Raw genomic sequence first — 14799 nt, 5'->3', positions numbered from 1 at the left:
GCCGAATAGCGCCACAAAATTAGCGGCGTAGTGTCACCGACGCCGCCCCTGCCCCAGTGTGAAAGGGGTCTTAAGGATTTCTTCATATATGCACGTCTATCACCACCGGGATCTGTTTGAATTGTTTACTTGGACACACTGATGTGGGATGTGAAACACAAAAAAGGACACTTTATTGATGAACTTTATTATCCTATGAAACTTATTTGGTTTACCTATTCGCCATATTTGCACATATATTTTGATTTTCTTACAGCACTGGTGCATTTGGTTGCAATACCCAGCAGGGTCATTTTATTTGGATATTGCTACCGCATTGATGAACTTTATCTGCATGGGGAATTATCTTGCTTTGTTTGCACAATTTTTAATATTTGCAGCACTGGTGCTTTTGGTTGCAATATCCAGCAGGGTACTGTTGATTTTTATGTCTTATTTATTTGAACATTCAATTGAATTTCATTGATGAATTTGATCTGTATACTGTATATGGTATTTTTCCTTTTTATCTATTTGTTTGCACATTTTTAATTATGTAGAATTTACAATTTAGTTATAATGTCCAGCAGAGTATTAATCTCTGTTGCAGCACTGGGGTTTTGATTTAGTCCCCAATAAGTCTTTTTGTGTTATGTATTTTTACACTTTGTTTTATTGAATTAGGGATAACGCTACACTTTTTATTTTTAGTAAGTGTGGGGACATATTATAGTGTTGGCAACTGCCATTGGCTGTTTTTTGTCATATTGGTTGGTATTGGTTAGCGCAAAAGTAATCATATTCTCTTTATCCACTGCCCTACTGATGCCTTCCACTGCTGCACTGACCGACACCGGCCACTGCTGCACTGACCGACCCCGGCCACTGCTGCACTGACCGACCCCGGCCACTGCTGCACTGACCGACCCCGGCCACTGCTGCACTGACCGACCCCGGCCACTGCTGCACTGACCGACCCCGGCCACTGCTGCACTGACCGACCCCGGCCACTGCTGCACTGACCGACCCCGGCCACTGCTGCACTGACCGACCCCGGCCACTGCTGCACTGACCGACCCCGGCCACTGCTGCACTGACCGACCCCGGCCACTGCTGCACTGACCGACCCCGGCCACTGCTGCACTGACCGACCCCGGCCACTGCTGCACTGACCGACCCCGGCCACTGCTGCACTGACCGACCCCGGCCACTGCTGCACTGACCGACCCCGGCCACTGCTGCACTGACCGACCCCGGCCACTGCTGCACTGACCGACCCCGGCCACTGCTGCACTGACCGACCCCGGCCACTGCTGCACTGACCGACCCCGGCCACTGCTGCACTGACCGACCCCGGCCACTGCTGCACTGACCGACCCCGGCCACTGCTGCACTGACCGACCCCGGCCACTGCTGCACTGACCGACCCCGGCCACTGCTGCACTGACCGACCCCGGCCACTGCTGCACTGACCGACCCCGGCCACTGCTGCACTGACCGACCCCTTTTATATTTTTACAGTGACATTTTTTTAAAGTTTTCCTTACTGTTAAGTTAGGGCTTGCTGGATAATTTCTTAAATGTGCTGAACCCCGATCTTTGATCTTTCATGTTTAGGTAGATATGCACCTCTCAAAGGTTGTCTACCCCTGCTCTAGGGTATTCAAAAGATTTTGGAGTAACTATCCACATTTTGACATACCTCTCCAATTCTTTTCAATTACCCTCTCAATATGTAAATAAAGATCTGAAATAACAGTTTAGCCACTTTGAGTATTTTGGCGCGAAGTGCAACTTTTGCATCGGGGCCCACAAGCTTTAAGCTATGCCTCTGGCTGTGGTAGTTCATTGATTCTTCCTGTCAGAGTGTGAGGTACGAACAAGCAAATGCACTGACAGGTCTGCAGGAGTCCTGCATGGCTTTAGCGATCTGCTGATCTCTCGTGCGATGCTTTACTGGCTCCTGCAACAAAAAATTATAAATGCACTATTTTTTTTCCCTGCAAACAAAATGTGCAAGTATTCTTATTGTCAAAAGGTGAACATATCCTTTAGGGTGGTTGTTTTTAAAAAGATAAACATGGCATACTTGTTATGTGCAATAGTTTTGCACAGAGCAGCCCTGATCCACTTCTTCTCGGGTCCCATGCTGGTGCTCCTGGCTCCCTCCCCCCCTTAACCACTGCCCCCATAGCAAGCCGTTTATTATGGGACACTGGTGCGTGCTTGCTCCCGACCATAAGACGCATAGAGCTGCGATTTTGCCCAGCCCCCTGCCCTCTACTCATTGGTTCACTGACTGTTATTAACCGCATTGGGAGCCAATGGCTCCACTGCTGTGTCTCAGCCAAAGAGGGAGAGACCCAGGACAGCCGCTGCTCCCGTGCACATCGCTGAACCCAGAGGGGGCTTGGGTACGTATGAAAGAAAAAGCATGTCCATGAAGACTCACGAGATGTATGACATAATTTTGGCCTAGGCCAGAAACCAAGAAGAAACGTAAAAAGTTCAAAAGCACGTAATAATATACCTTCCTATCTGTTTACTAATGCTAGCAGCATGACGATTAAAACAGTACACTTTAATTATGGTTTTAATCGTTTTTTTTTAATTTTTGAAAAATGTAAAACCATTAAATAGTTTACATTAATTCCTCAATCCCTTTCTCTCTATACTCGGCTGCTCTCTGTACAGAGGCCTCCATTCATTCAAAGACTGAAGCATAGTAAACAATTAACTGTGCTTCAGTTATGAATGAACAGTACCAATGACTCACTGTGTTCATTCAGGAAGGGAAGGGCCCCGGTAAACATGATGGGTTTACCCATCCCCCGATCTTTGTCCTGGTACCATTCCCCTTACGTGCCTACAGCAGCTGACACCCATTGGGAGGGATAGAAAAAGCTGGCCAGCAGCGCTGCAGGGAAGGGATTTCAGGAATCGGTCCTGCAGGAAATGTGGACAAGGGCAGAACCGGGGGGGGGGGGGTGAGAGTCCAATCCCGCTGTGTGCACACCGCATCGGATGGGCGGAGAGAGAGGAGGAGGATATGATCAGAGTGATTGTGGGGGTGGCAGCTGCACAGTCTCCTCTGTTAAAATAATGTGGCTCTTACCCTGTAGAGAAAGGCAGGTTCTACCCTCTTTATCAGTGGGGCTAGGTGTAGCTACTTAATGTATAGCGTCCTAACCTCCTGAAGGCGGTAGAAAAATATTGCTGCAGTGTGAAGAATAATACAACACTGTGTCCTCCAATACACTATCCCTTCTCCCAAAACTACCCTTTTTCTGGGGGGGGGGGGGGGGGGGGGGAGAATCCTAAATCGCTACTCCTAAAGTCCAAATATGCAAAAATACTAATCCGCACAAAACAGAATTTCTTTTGATTAACTTTTCTTTCTTAACAGTGCAGGTGTGTTGATTTTTTTTTTTTAATTATTTTAGTGTCCTGATTCTACCTGCAAACAAGATCTTTTGGCATATCTCCAGCGCATTGCTCTTTACTGCCACCAACTTAATATTTGTAGCAAAGTCAAGGCTGAAGTTCAAAATCTTGGAGGAGAGTTGGTGGTCTCAGGAGTAAGTATCAGTATTTTGTTACAGCTTTTACTGTATCAGTGATAGGTGTATAGTAGAGCTGCACGATTCTGGCTAAAATGAGAATCACGATTTTTTTGCTTAGAGGATAGATCACGATTCTCTCACGATTCTCGCGGCGTAACATCATCTTTCACATTAAAACAAAATTGCGCTAACTTTACTGTTTCTTTTTTTTTATTTATTGAAGTGTATTTTTTCCCAAAAAATTGCATTTGAAAGACCGCTGGGCAAATACAGTGCGACATAAAATATTGCAGCAATTGCCATTTTATTCCATATTATAAAATATTATAATATATATTTATATATTTTATCTCTAATGTTTGGGGGTTCCAAGTAATTTTTTTTAGCAAAAAATATTGATTTTAACTTGAAGTGTCAGAAAAAGATTTAGACTTTAAGTGGTTAAACTTCCTGCATTTACACGTTGTTTAAAGCTTGGCAGATTGCCCAGGTTATTTGTTTACACAGAGAAGTTTATCCCTTTGATCTAAGAAGGAAGTTAGATACAATGTTTCAAGTTCTAAACTTGGCAGAATGCCTGGATGTTTTCTTTTGACAGCTGAGTGAGCAGATAATCTCTCCACTTGTTTATATGAAAGAATCCTCAAACTCAGCAGGAGAGATCGTCAGGGGAGGTGAATCGAGATCACTATTTTTTAACGATTAATTGTGCAGCTCTAGTGTATAGTAATGAAAATGATATTAAAGCTACCAAGATTTTTAAATAAAATAACATGTCATACGTACCTACTCTCTGCAAAGGTTTTGCACAGAGCAGCCCTGCAATCCTCCTGTTCTCTGGTCCCCCACTGGCACTCCTGGCTCCTCACCCACATGAACCTGTGTGTGTGTGTGTGTGTGTGTGTGTGTGTGTGTGTGTGTATGTATATGTGTATATATATATATATATATATATATATATATATATATATATATATATATATATATATATATATATATATATATATATATATATATATATATATATATATATATATTATAGTGGCTTGCGAAAGTATTCGCCCCCCTTGAACTTTTCAACCTTTTGCCACATTTCAGGCTTCAAACATAAAGATATAAAATTTTAATTTTTTGTGAAGAATCACCAACAAGTGGGACACAATTGTGAAGTGGAACGAAATCTATTGGATATTTTAAACTTTTTTAGCAATTAAAAAACTGAAAAGTGGTGCGTGCAAAATTATTCGGCCCCTTTACTTTCTTTCAGTGCAGCAAACTCACTCCAGAAGTTCAGCGAAGATCTCTGAATGATCCAATGTTGTCCTAAATGACTGATGGTGATAAATAGAATCCACCTGTGTGTAATCAAGTCTCTGTATAAATGCACCTGCTCTGTGATAGTCTCAGGGTTCTGTTGAAAGCGCAGAGAGCATCATGAAGACCAAGGAACACACCAGGCAGGTCCGTAATACTGTTGTGGAGAAGTTTAAAGCCGGATTTGGATACAAAAAGATTTCCCAAGCTTTAAACATCCCAAGGAGCACTGTGCAAGCGATCATTTTGAAATGGAAAGAGTATCAGACCACTGCAAATCTACCAAGACCTGGCTGTCCCTCTAAACTTTCAGCTCAGACAAGGAGAAGACTGATCAGAGATGCAGCCAAGAGGCCCATGATCACTCTGGATGAACTGCAGAGAACTACAGCTGAGGTGGGAGAGTCTGTCCATAGGACAACAATCAGTCGTACACTGCACAAATCTGGCCTTTATGGAAGAGTGGCAAGAAGAAAGCCATTTCTCAAAGATATCCATAAAAAGTCTCGTCTAAAGTTTGCCACAAGCCACCTGGGAGACACACCAAACATGTGGAAGAAGGTGCTCTGGTCCGATGAAACCAAAATCGAACTTTTTGGCCACAACACAGCTCATCACACTCAACACACCATCCCCACTGTCAAACATGGTGGTGGCAGCATCATGGTTTGGGCCTGCTTTTCTTCAGCAGGGACAGGGAAGATGGTTAAAATTGAGGGGAAGATGGATGCAGCCAAATACAGGAAAACCTGTTGGAGTCTGCAAAAGACCTGAAACTGGGACGGAGATTTATCTTCCAACAAGACAATGATCCCAAACATACAGCAAAATCTACAAAGGAATGGTTCACAAATAAACGTATCCAGGTGTTAGAATGGCCAAGTTAAAGTCCAGACCTGAATCCAATCGAGAATCTGTGGAAAGAGCTGAAAACTGCTGTTCAAACGCTCTCCATCCAACCTCACTGAGCTCGAGCTGTTTTGCAAGGAAGAATGGGCAAGAATTTCAGTCTCTCGATGTGCAAAACTGATAGAGACATACCCCAAGCGACTTGCAGCTGTAATCGCAGCAAAAGGTGGCTCTACAAAGTATTAACGCAAGGGGGCCGAATAATTTTGCACGCCCCACTTTTCATTTTTTTATTAGTTAAAGTTTCAAAAATCCAAAAGATTTCGTTCCACTTCACAATTGTGTCCCACTTGTTGGTGATTCTTCACAAAAAATAAAAATTTTATATCTGTTTGAAGCCTGAAATGTGGCAAAAGGTTGAAAAGTTCAAGGGGGCCGAATACTTTCGCAAGCTACTGTGTGTGTATGTATATGTGTGTGTGTATATATATATATATATATATATATATATATATATATATATATATATATATATATATATATATATATATATATATATATATATATATATATATATATATATATTACACACAGTTGTGCTCTAAAGGTTACATAGCAGGTGAGGCTGAAAAAAGACACAAGTCCGACCTATGTGTGTGATTTTATATCCTGGCAGAAATGGTGAAATTTTGGCAATAACCACTTCAGCCCCGGAAGAATTTACCCCCTTCCTGACTGGGCCATTTTTTGCGATATGGCACTGCGACGCATTTAACTGACAATTGCGCGATCGTGCGACACTACCCAAACAAAATTAAAGTGTCCTTTTTTTCCCCCCACAAATAGAGCTTTCTTTTGGTGGTTTTTGATCACCTCTATAAGCGTATATTTATTGGTTTGCTCAAGTTATAGCGCCTACAAAATAGGTTATTGGTTTATGGCAAATAGCCACTGATTACTGTATAAATGTCACTGGCAGGGAAGGGGTTAACACTAGGGGGCAATCAAGGGGTTAAATGTGTTCCCTGACTGTGTGTTCTAACTGTCAGGGGGATGGGACTGACTGGGAAGGAGACCGATCGGTGTTCCTATATACTAGGAACACCCAATCTCTCTCCTCTTCCCTGCCAAAACGTGGATTTGTGTGTTTATACACACAGATCCACGTTCCTGCTCTGTCGCGATCGATCGTGGGTGCCCGGCGGGCGCAGGGCTCGCGCATTGGCTCCTCAGTGACGCGACGCGCCCCCGATACCCCTTAATGCGGCCGTCGTATAGCAACGCCGATTCGCGCAGGGGAGCCATTCTGCCGCTGTCAAACGATTTTGGGAAGAGGAGGGAGGCAAGCGGTGACATCATGGGCTGCGGCCCAGACTCCCGGAAGGGGGAACAGGATACTTGTCAGACAGGTATCTGCTCCCCCCCACCTCCCGAAAGGTGCCAAATGTGGCACCTGAGGGGGGGGGAAATCAGCAGAAGTTCCACTTTTTGGGTGGAACTCTGCTTCAATGACTTGGCTGTGGAATCCCAGGAACTAAGACAAAGGGTTCTTGGTGTCTGGCATTCCTACAAAGCTTACAGCACCCTGTGCTGCCTTGGATTTGAGGAATTTTGTCTTGCCTGTAAATTTACATATCTTGGAGTACAGTACACAGACCAACCTCCTGTATGTTCCTGGGTTATTCTGCATTGCTTTCTACAAAACAGGACTCGCGGAATGGGGTGTGGGCTATTGGGGAGACATCCAGGGGCATGTCCTTAAAATCTTTGCAAAATTAGTGGAAAAGTTTCCCCAGGGGGCTTTTAAGCAGCAAAATATTTCTGAAACAATGTTTAGTAACCGGGTTTAGTGAAAATATTATTTAATTCAGACATAGAATGCATTACATAGATACAATCAATATCACATAAAATTTCCAGTAGTCAACACAAGCAACAACAAAGAACCATTTCCCATGGCAATCAGTTCATTAAAAAAGTTCTAATTGAACAGTTACATTTGTATCAATACTATCCATATGAATCCCCATGAATATCCCAATGCATTTCGACCCTTTTTCCTTTTCTGATCTTCTTCAGGGTTGCTTTAAATTCTAAAGAGATGCATCAAAAAATTCTATTAGGATTTTCTACAATATACAAAACATGATAGATCATTTTGTGATATTTTAAAAGTTTTGAAAGTACATCTCCATACATATGGCGAAGTAATTACCATTTGGCAATAGCAAAGTAGGCTTGTGTCGCATAGTTTGAGATAATAAAAACTGTTGCGTGCTGTGGTCCCACAATGTTTGCTCATTCCCTCTGTCACCTCTGGGCGCATCGATAGTCCACGGGGCTTGCAAGGAGCCATCTATTCTTACCTAGCTTGTGTCATGTAATGTACTCCAAAATATGGAATTTACCGGAAAATCAAAATTGCTTTATTTTTTTGTCCAATGTTTGGGTCAGTGACTAAAGTGAAACTATCCATGTGATAGGCCTGGCAACTAAGTTAGCAATGTTAGTCTTTATATTTTGCTCAGATTTTTTTTTTTTTTTTTTTTTTTAAACTGGGTGGCCTGTACAGGCACAGCGGTATACTGGTACATCGCTGCCTGTTTCCAGGTTTAGGGCGCATGAATTTACACAGTAGGAGTCTGTCAGCAGGTCCCGACCAATGATTCATGGCCGGGACCTGCTGATCGGCTGTGCCCAATCACAGTCCAGAGCCCTGTGTTGATAATCAACACAGGGCTCTGTACTGAGGGAATGATCTCTGTTTCTTATCTATGCAAAGCATGGATAAGAAACAGACATCTTTCGTAAAAAGCAGCACACATTACACAAGTTAACACTTGTTAGGAACACTCCCCCTTGATTACCTGAGATGTTAACCCTTTCCCAGCCACTGTCATTAGTTCAGTGACTGTGTATAGTAATATCACTAATCACTGTATTGGTGTCTGTGTCCGTTTCCACTCAGTGCGGCGGGCAATCTGACACGATCGCAGTCCCATTATAAGTCGCTGATCACTGCCATTAGTAGTATAAAAAAATAAATAATAAAAATTCCAATATGCACTGCTTAAAAAAAATTAAAGGAACACTTTGAAAACACAACAGATCTCAATGAGGAAAAATATGCTGGATATCTATACTGATATGGACTGGGTAATGTGTTAGGAACAAAAAGATGCTACATCATTTGAAGGAAATGCAAATTATCAACCTACAGAGGGCTTAATTCAAAGACACTCCGAAAATCAAAGTGAAAAAATTATGCAGCAGGCTAGTCCATTTTGCTGTAATTTCATTGGTGCAACTCAAAATGGTACCCTGTAGTTTGGCCACCACTTGCTTGTATGCATGCCTGACAACATTGGGGCATGCTCCTAATGAGACAGTGGATGGTGTCCTGGGGTATTTCCTCCCGGATCTGGACCAGGACATTACTGCACTCCTGAACAGACCGAGGTGAAACCTTGCGGCATAGAAACATAATGTCCCACAGGTGTTCCATTGGATTTAGGTCAGGCGAGCATTGGGGCCATTCAATGGTATCAATGCCTTCATCCTCCAGGAACTGGCTGCATACTCTCGCCACATGAGGTGGGGCATTGTCGTGCAACAGGAGGGAACCCAGGACCCACTGCATCAGTGGAAGGTCTGACAATGGGTCCAAGGATTTCATCCCAATACCTAATGGCAGTCAGGGTGCCATTGTCAAACCTGTAGAGGTCTATGCGTCCCTCCATGCATATGCCTCCCCAGACCATCACTGACCCACCACCAAACTGGTCATACTGAACAATGTTACAGGCAGCATAACATTCTCCATGGCTTCTCCAGACCCTTTCACGTCTGTCACATGTGCTCAGGGTGAACCTACTCTCATCTGTAAATAGCACAGGGCACCGGTGGTGGACCTGCCAATTCTGGTGTCCAATGGTAAATGCCAATCAAGCTTCACATTACCGAGCAGTGAGCACAGGGCCCACTAGAGGACGTCAAGCCCTTAGGCCACCCTCATGAAGTCTGTTTCTGATTGTTTCATTAGAGACATTCACACCAGTGGCCTGCTGGAGGTCATTTTGTAGGGCTCTGGCAGTGCTCACCTTGTTACTCCTTGCACAAAGGAGCATATACTGGTCCTACTAATGGGTTAAGGACTTTTTACGACCCTGTCCTTCTCTCCTAGAGTGCCTGTCTCCTTGAATCTTCACCATGCTCTTGAGATTGTGCTGGGAGACACTGTAAATCTTCTGGCAATGGCACGCATTGATGTGCCATCCTGGAGGAGTTGGACTGTCTGTTCAACCTCCTATAAGGTCCAGGTATCGCTCATACTACCAGTAGTGAAACTGACCCTAGCCAAATGCTAAACTAGTGAAAAACAATCTGGAAAGATTAGTATTTTTGGGGTGTCTTTGAATTCAGCCCTCTGTAGGTTGATCATTTTAATTTCCATCAAACAATGTGGCATCTTTTCGTTCCTAACACATTACCCAGTCCATATCAGTATAGATAGCCTGCATGATATTTTTCCCCATTGAGATTTGATGTGGTTTCAGTGTGCCATGCATTCGTAAGTGTAATGTCCACCTGTGCATGGATGTGGGATGTTCCGGGCGCTTGTTATGTTATCTGGGGCTCTTCTGGACATGCAGTACATGTAGTACTGCAGCATGGGATGTGTCCGGAGGTATCCAGGACCAGCGTGGAGCACAAGTGGCCAGCATTTGAGGCCGTTCGAAAGTAGGAGTCGTTCGTAACTCAGGAACTGCCTGTAAATATCTCCTAAACGTTTAGGAGATATCTACAATACCTATAGGTAAGCTGCCTTATAGGCTTACCTATAGGTAAAACTGACAATGAGCGGTATACAGCCACTTTAATGTGCCATATGACAGGTGTTCAGTGCAATTTCCTGTTTTCTTGTAGACATTCTATAAATACATCTTGTGATCCAACTATTCAGTTATTTTATTCTCCCTGAAATATTTTAGGTTGACAGTGCCATGTCTCTGATTCAAGCTGCAAAGAATTTGATGAATGCTGTGGTTCAAACTGTTAAGGCATCTTACGTGGCCTCTACAAAGTACCAGAAATCGCAGGGAATGGCATCTTTGAACCTCCCAGCCGTGTCTTGGAAAATGAAAGCCCCAGAGAAGAAGCCCCTTGTAAAGAGAGAAAAGCAGGATGAGACCCAGACCAAAATAAAGCGTGCATCTCAGAAGAAACATGTTAACCCTGTACAAGCACTTAGTGAATTTAAAGTTATGGAGAGCATATAAGCAGATATACTTTATTTGTATGTTTTACATTATGTGATTGTAATATTTTGCATTGGTCAGTTTTGTACTAAAATCTGATAAGCACATTAGTGTCACAATAAGGGTATAATTGATTAGTCAATAATAGACAAAATACAATTCAGTTTAAAGTGGTATACAGGACTTGGAAACACCATTCCCTATTGCTTATAGTCCTCTAGCTCTCCATAAGATACATTTTAAACCTACTTGCGAATCATCCTGGATTTCCTGGGAACAAAAGGAAAGGGACTTCAATAGATATTGGGACCAATTTATGTAATTGGTGAAAGAGGAAAGAAATGCCTGTGACCAAGCTAAAAAGAATAAACCCTGGGATGCTGGATTATTAAATGCTCTTTTTGTTTAATATACATTATTACATATACCTTTAGTGATTATTTAAGCATATACTACTTTAAGTGATTTCAAGATTTGTTTAGAGCAGTGTTTCTCAACTCCAATCCTCAAGGCGCCCCAACAGGTCATGTTTTCAGGATTTCCCTCAGATAAAACCGCTGTGGTAATTACTAAGGCAGTGAAACTGATCAAATCACCTGTGCAAAATAATGAAAAACCTGACCTGTTGGGGGGCCTTGAGGACTGGAGATGAGAAACACTGATTTAGAGAATGGTTGGTTAGCTTTTCTTTTCTTCCTTTTTTTTTTTTTTTTTTTTTTTTTTAAACTGCCATCTCTTTAAAATTGTGTGCTTAGTTGGCGTATATGATTGCCAGAAATTTCACACAAAAACACACTATATTTTTGATGATTGACAGAGGTACTAAATGTGTATAGATCTTTTTTATACGTTGTGTTTTAAGGCTGCAGTAAGGCATTGACATTGAAAAGTTCATTGAAAATTGGTATTAATTCTGTAGCTTGTTCTGATACCACCTCCTCCTTCTATCACATTAGTCACATTACATTTTTTGGGGAGAGCAGGTACCTTGGTGATCCATGCAGAAGTTTGCCCCCTTCTTTGCCCGCAGCCTTCTGGGACATGTCACAGCTGAAGGACTGGCCCAAGTGAGGACAGTGCTATGTATGTGTCCTTTACAGTTTTTGTAGCTGCTGACTTACATTTTTGTTTTTGAAGTTTTGACATGCACACACATACTGTAAACTTAGCATGAGTACACAGGCTTATTCTTACAGGCTTATAGTTTGTATCTCTATACAAGAGTTAAAATCTGAGTTTATCCTTGTTGGCTGGTAGACAGATTGTTAATCGTGCTTTTACTTTTGGTTTGCAAATTTTGTTGCTCTATTTAGAGATGCTTTTATTAAAATTTTCTTCAAAAATTATAATTTCCAAATCCTTGTTGTAATGATTTTTTAATTGGAATTTTAACTCTGATTCTGATATGTCCATAATATGTAAACCTGTTTCATTTTGGGGGTTTTTCTTTACTGAAGCACATTGCGTTTTTTTTTCCATTAAGCCCTTTTATGTAACTACATTATGTATTATGCTGTATGCATTTCATAATACTTTTAAAAGTGCATACCATTTAATGATTATTGCATAGAAAAATCAACATTATTGGCTTACAATAAACCACCTTTTTCAATAATATAGTTTGCAATAGCAGTATTAAAGTGGTTTTAACCCCCCCCCCCCCCCCCAAAAAAAAAAAAAAAAACTAAAATTGATGGGATATCATTCTGCCCCCATCTCAATTGAAAAGGGCACAAGGCAAGGATGTCCACTGTCTCCATTGCTCTTTGCCATGGCGATTGAGACAGTGGCTATACCCCTTCGAGAAGACATGAACATACAGGGAGTGCGGTGCGGTTCTAATATGTACATGTGCGCATTATTTGCGGCTGACATGTTCGTCACCTCTCCCATTATCTCCCTCTGAATATACTTAGGACCCTACATGAGTTTGGTCAGGTGTCTGGGCTCAGAGTGAACGAGACAAAATCCTCCACCCTGAACATCAACATCCCTGAATCAACGTTTTCTCGTTTGCAGGACTCCTTCCCATTTCAATGGATGGATACAGCTCTCCCATATTTTGAAATTAACCACCCTCCCACATACTCGGCATGATACGTGACAAATTATTATCTGGCTTGCTTTCGGCGTTTAGAACTTCTACTTTCTAGCTGGGCCCTAAATGGTCTTTTGTGGCTTGGTAGGATACACGCAGTCAAAATGACTCTTCTGCCCAAACTTCTCTATTTAGATCCTTTTCTGGTGTTGGTCTCCAGGGCGGATTTACTGCGTTTTCAGTCCAAAGTTTTAAAGTTTATTTGGGGCATGAAAGGCCATAGATTAGCTCAGTTTAACTTTGCTCCTAGGGCCAAAGGAGGTCTTGGTGTACCCAACTTTTATGCGTATTATAAGGCAGCCCAACTGATGCAACTGTCGGTTGTGTACCCTCACCACGAGAGACGAGAATGGGTTCAGATGGAACGTCAGGCCGTCCCCTCCTTTGCAATCGATTATATACTATGGCGCTGTTTAAAAGATCGCCCCTTAATAAGAGCACCTACCTTATCCCACTCCTTTGCTTTATGGCAGTGGTCATCAACCCTGTCCTCAGGGCCCACTAACAGGCCAGGTTTTATGTATTACCTTGGGGAGATGCAGACTAGAATACTTCAATCACTGAGCAGCAAATGAAATCACCTGTGATGTATTTCAGTTATCTTGCAAACCTGGCCTGTTAGTGGGCCCTGAGGACGGTTGATGACCACTGCTTTATGGGATCATTTGCGACCTAATCCATCACTAATTTCTGCATTCATCCCATTGGCACACATATTCCATAATCCTGCCTTTCCCCCTGGTATGGACATGGGGGCATTTAAGTGGTGGACAGACAAGGGCTTGTATCGTATAGGTCACCAATTCACCCATAGAGGCCCCTTCACCCATTCTCATTGCTCCTCTAGCTTACAAATGCCCGTCTCAGAAAAATTCAGTTTTCTCCAAATTTCTCACTTGACTACATACGAACAATGGTGCACTAGAGGGGGCATCTCTACAGTGTATAAGTCGCTGCTCACCCCACCTCAGAAACAGCCGTACATGCTGGCCTGGGAGAGGGACCTTAATTATGATGGGGACCTGGAAACCTGGTAATAATAATCCAACGTATGTCTGGTTGAGGCCGGACTTGAGGTACTCACCAAATGGTACTTGGTCCTGACTCGCTTGGCCAGGATGTATGCTACGGCAACTTCGGAATGCTTCAGGGGCTGTTCATTGCAGGTTTCGATGTTGCATATATGGTGGTAATGCCCTAAAATGAGGGCATTCTGGAACAGGGTATCGATGCTTTGCAAGGTGACAGGGCTCTCTATTGATCAACAACCAAGCTTGGCCTTGCTTAATGTTGTGCCTAATGAGTGGCCGCATCCGTTGAAATGTCTGATTTACTTTATACTGCTGGCATCTAAGATCACTATTGCGGGAGCATTGAAGAAACCCCTAGTATCTTAGTCGATTTAAACTATCATGGATTATGATACATGTAAGAATTGCTAGTATTGTCAATGACCGAAGTGCTTTGTTTGAACGAACATGGGAGTTTCTGTAATTCCATTTGGTGTCCTTGGATGTCTATGACCACCTACAATTCCTGCATCTGAGTCCATTTATTCAGCTCCGGAGGGCTAACTTTACACAAGCTTCCCCTGATCCTCTGTAGTGGGGGGTCATGGGGCTCTGGTAAGCGGCTAATTTTTATCACTGGTGGTGGACTGCACGCAACGTTTTCCACGTCATGACAGATTTCAAATGTCTCTCATATTGATGGACTTTTTTAATTTTACCATTTCCTT

General features: G+C 42.7%; 1 protein-coding gene across 1 annotated transcript in view; it reads left to right on the top strand.

The window, feature by feature from the left end:
* Positions 1 to 12320, top strand: part of CTNNA1 (catenin alpha 1) — a 215180-nt gene extending 202860 nt beyond the window's left edge. The window contains 2 exon segments of the mRNA XM_073620754.1: positions 3423 to 3557; positions 10697 to 12320. Coding sequence (XP_073476855.1) covers positions 3423 to 3557; positions 10697 to 10984 — 423 coding nt within the window. The 3' untranslated portion in view covers positions 10985 to 12320.
* Positions 12321 to 14799: the final 2479 nt, after the last annotated feature.

Source organism: Aquarana catesbeiana, linkage group LG03 (genome assembly GCF_042186555.1).
Source record: "Aquarana catesbeiana isolate 2022-GZ linkage group LG03, ASM4218655v1, whole genome shotgun sequence".
Taxonomy (NCBI): Eukaryota; Metazoa; Chordata; class Amphibia; order Anura; family Ranidae; genus Aquarana; species Aquarana catesbeiana.
The sequence above is the reverse complement of the archived record's forward strand: the minus strand, read 5'-3'. Positions and strand labels throughout refer to the sequence as shown.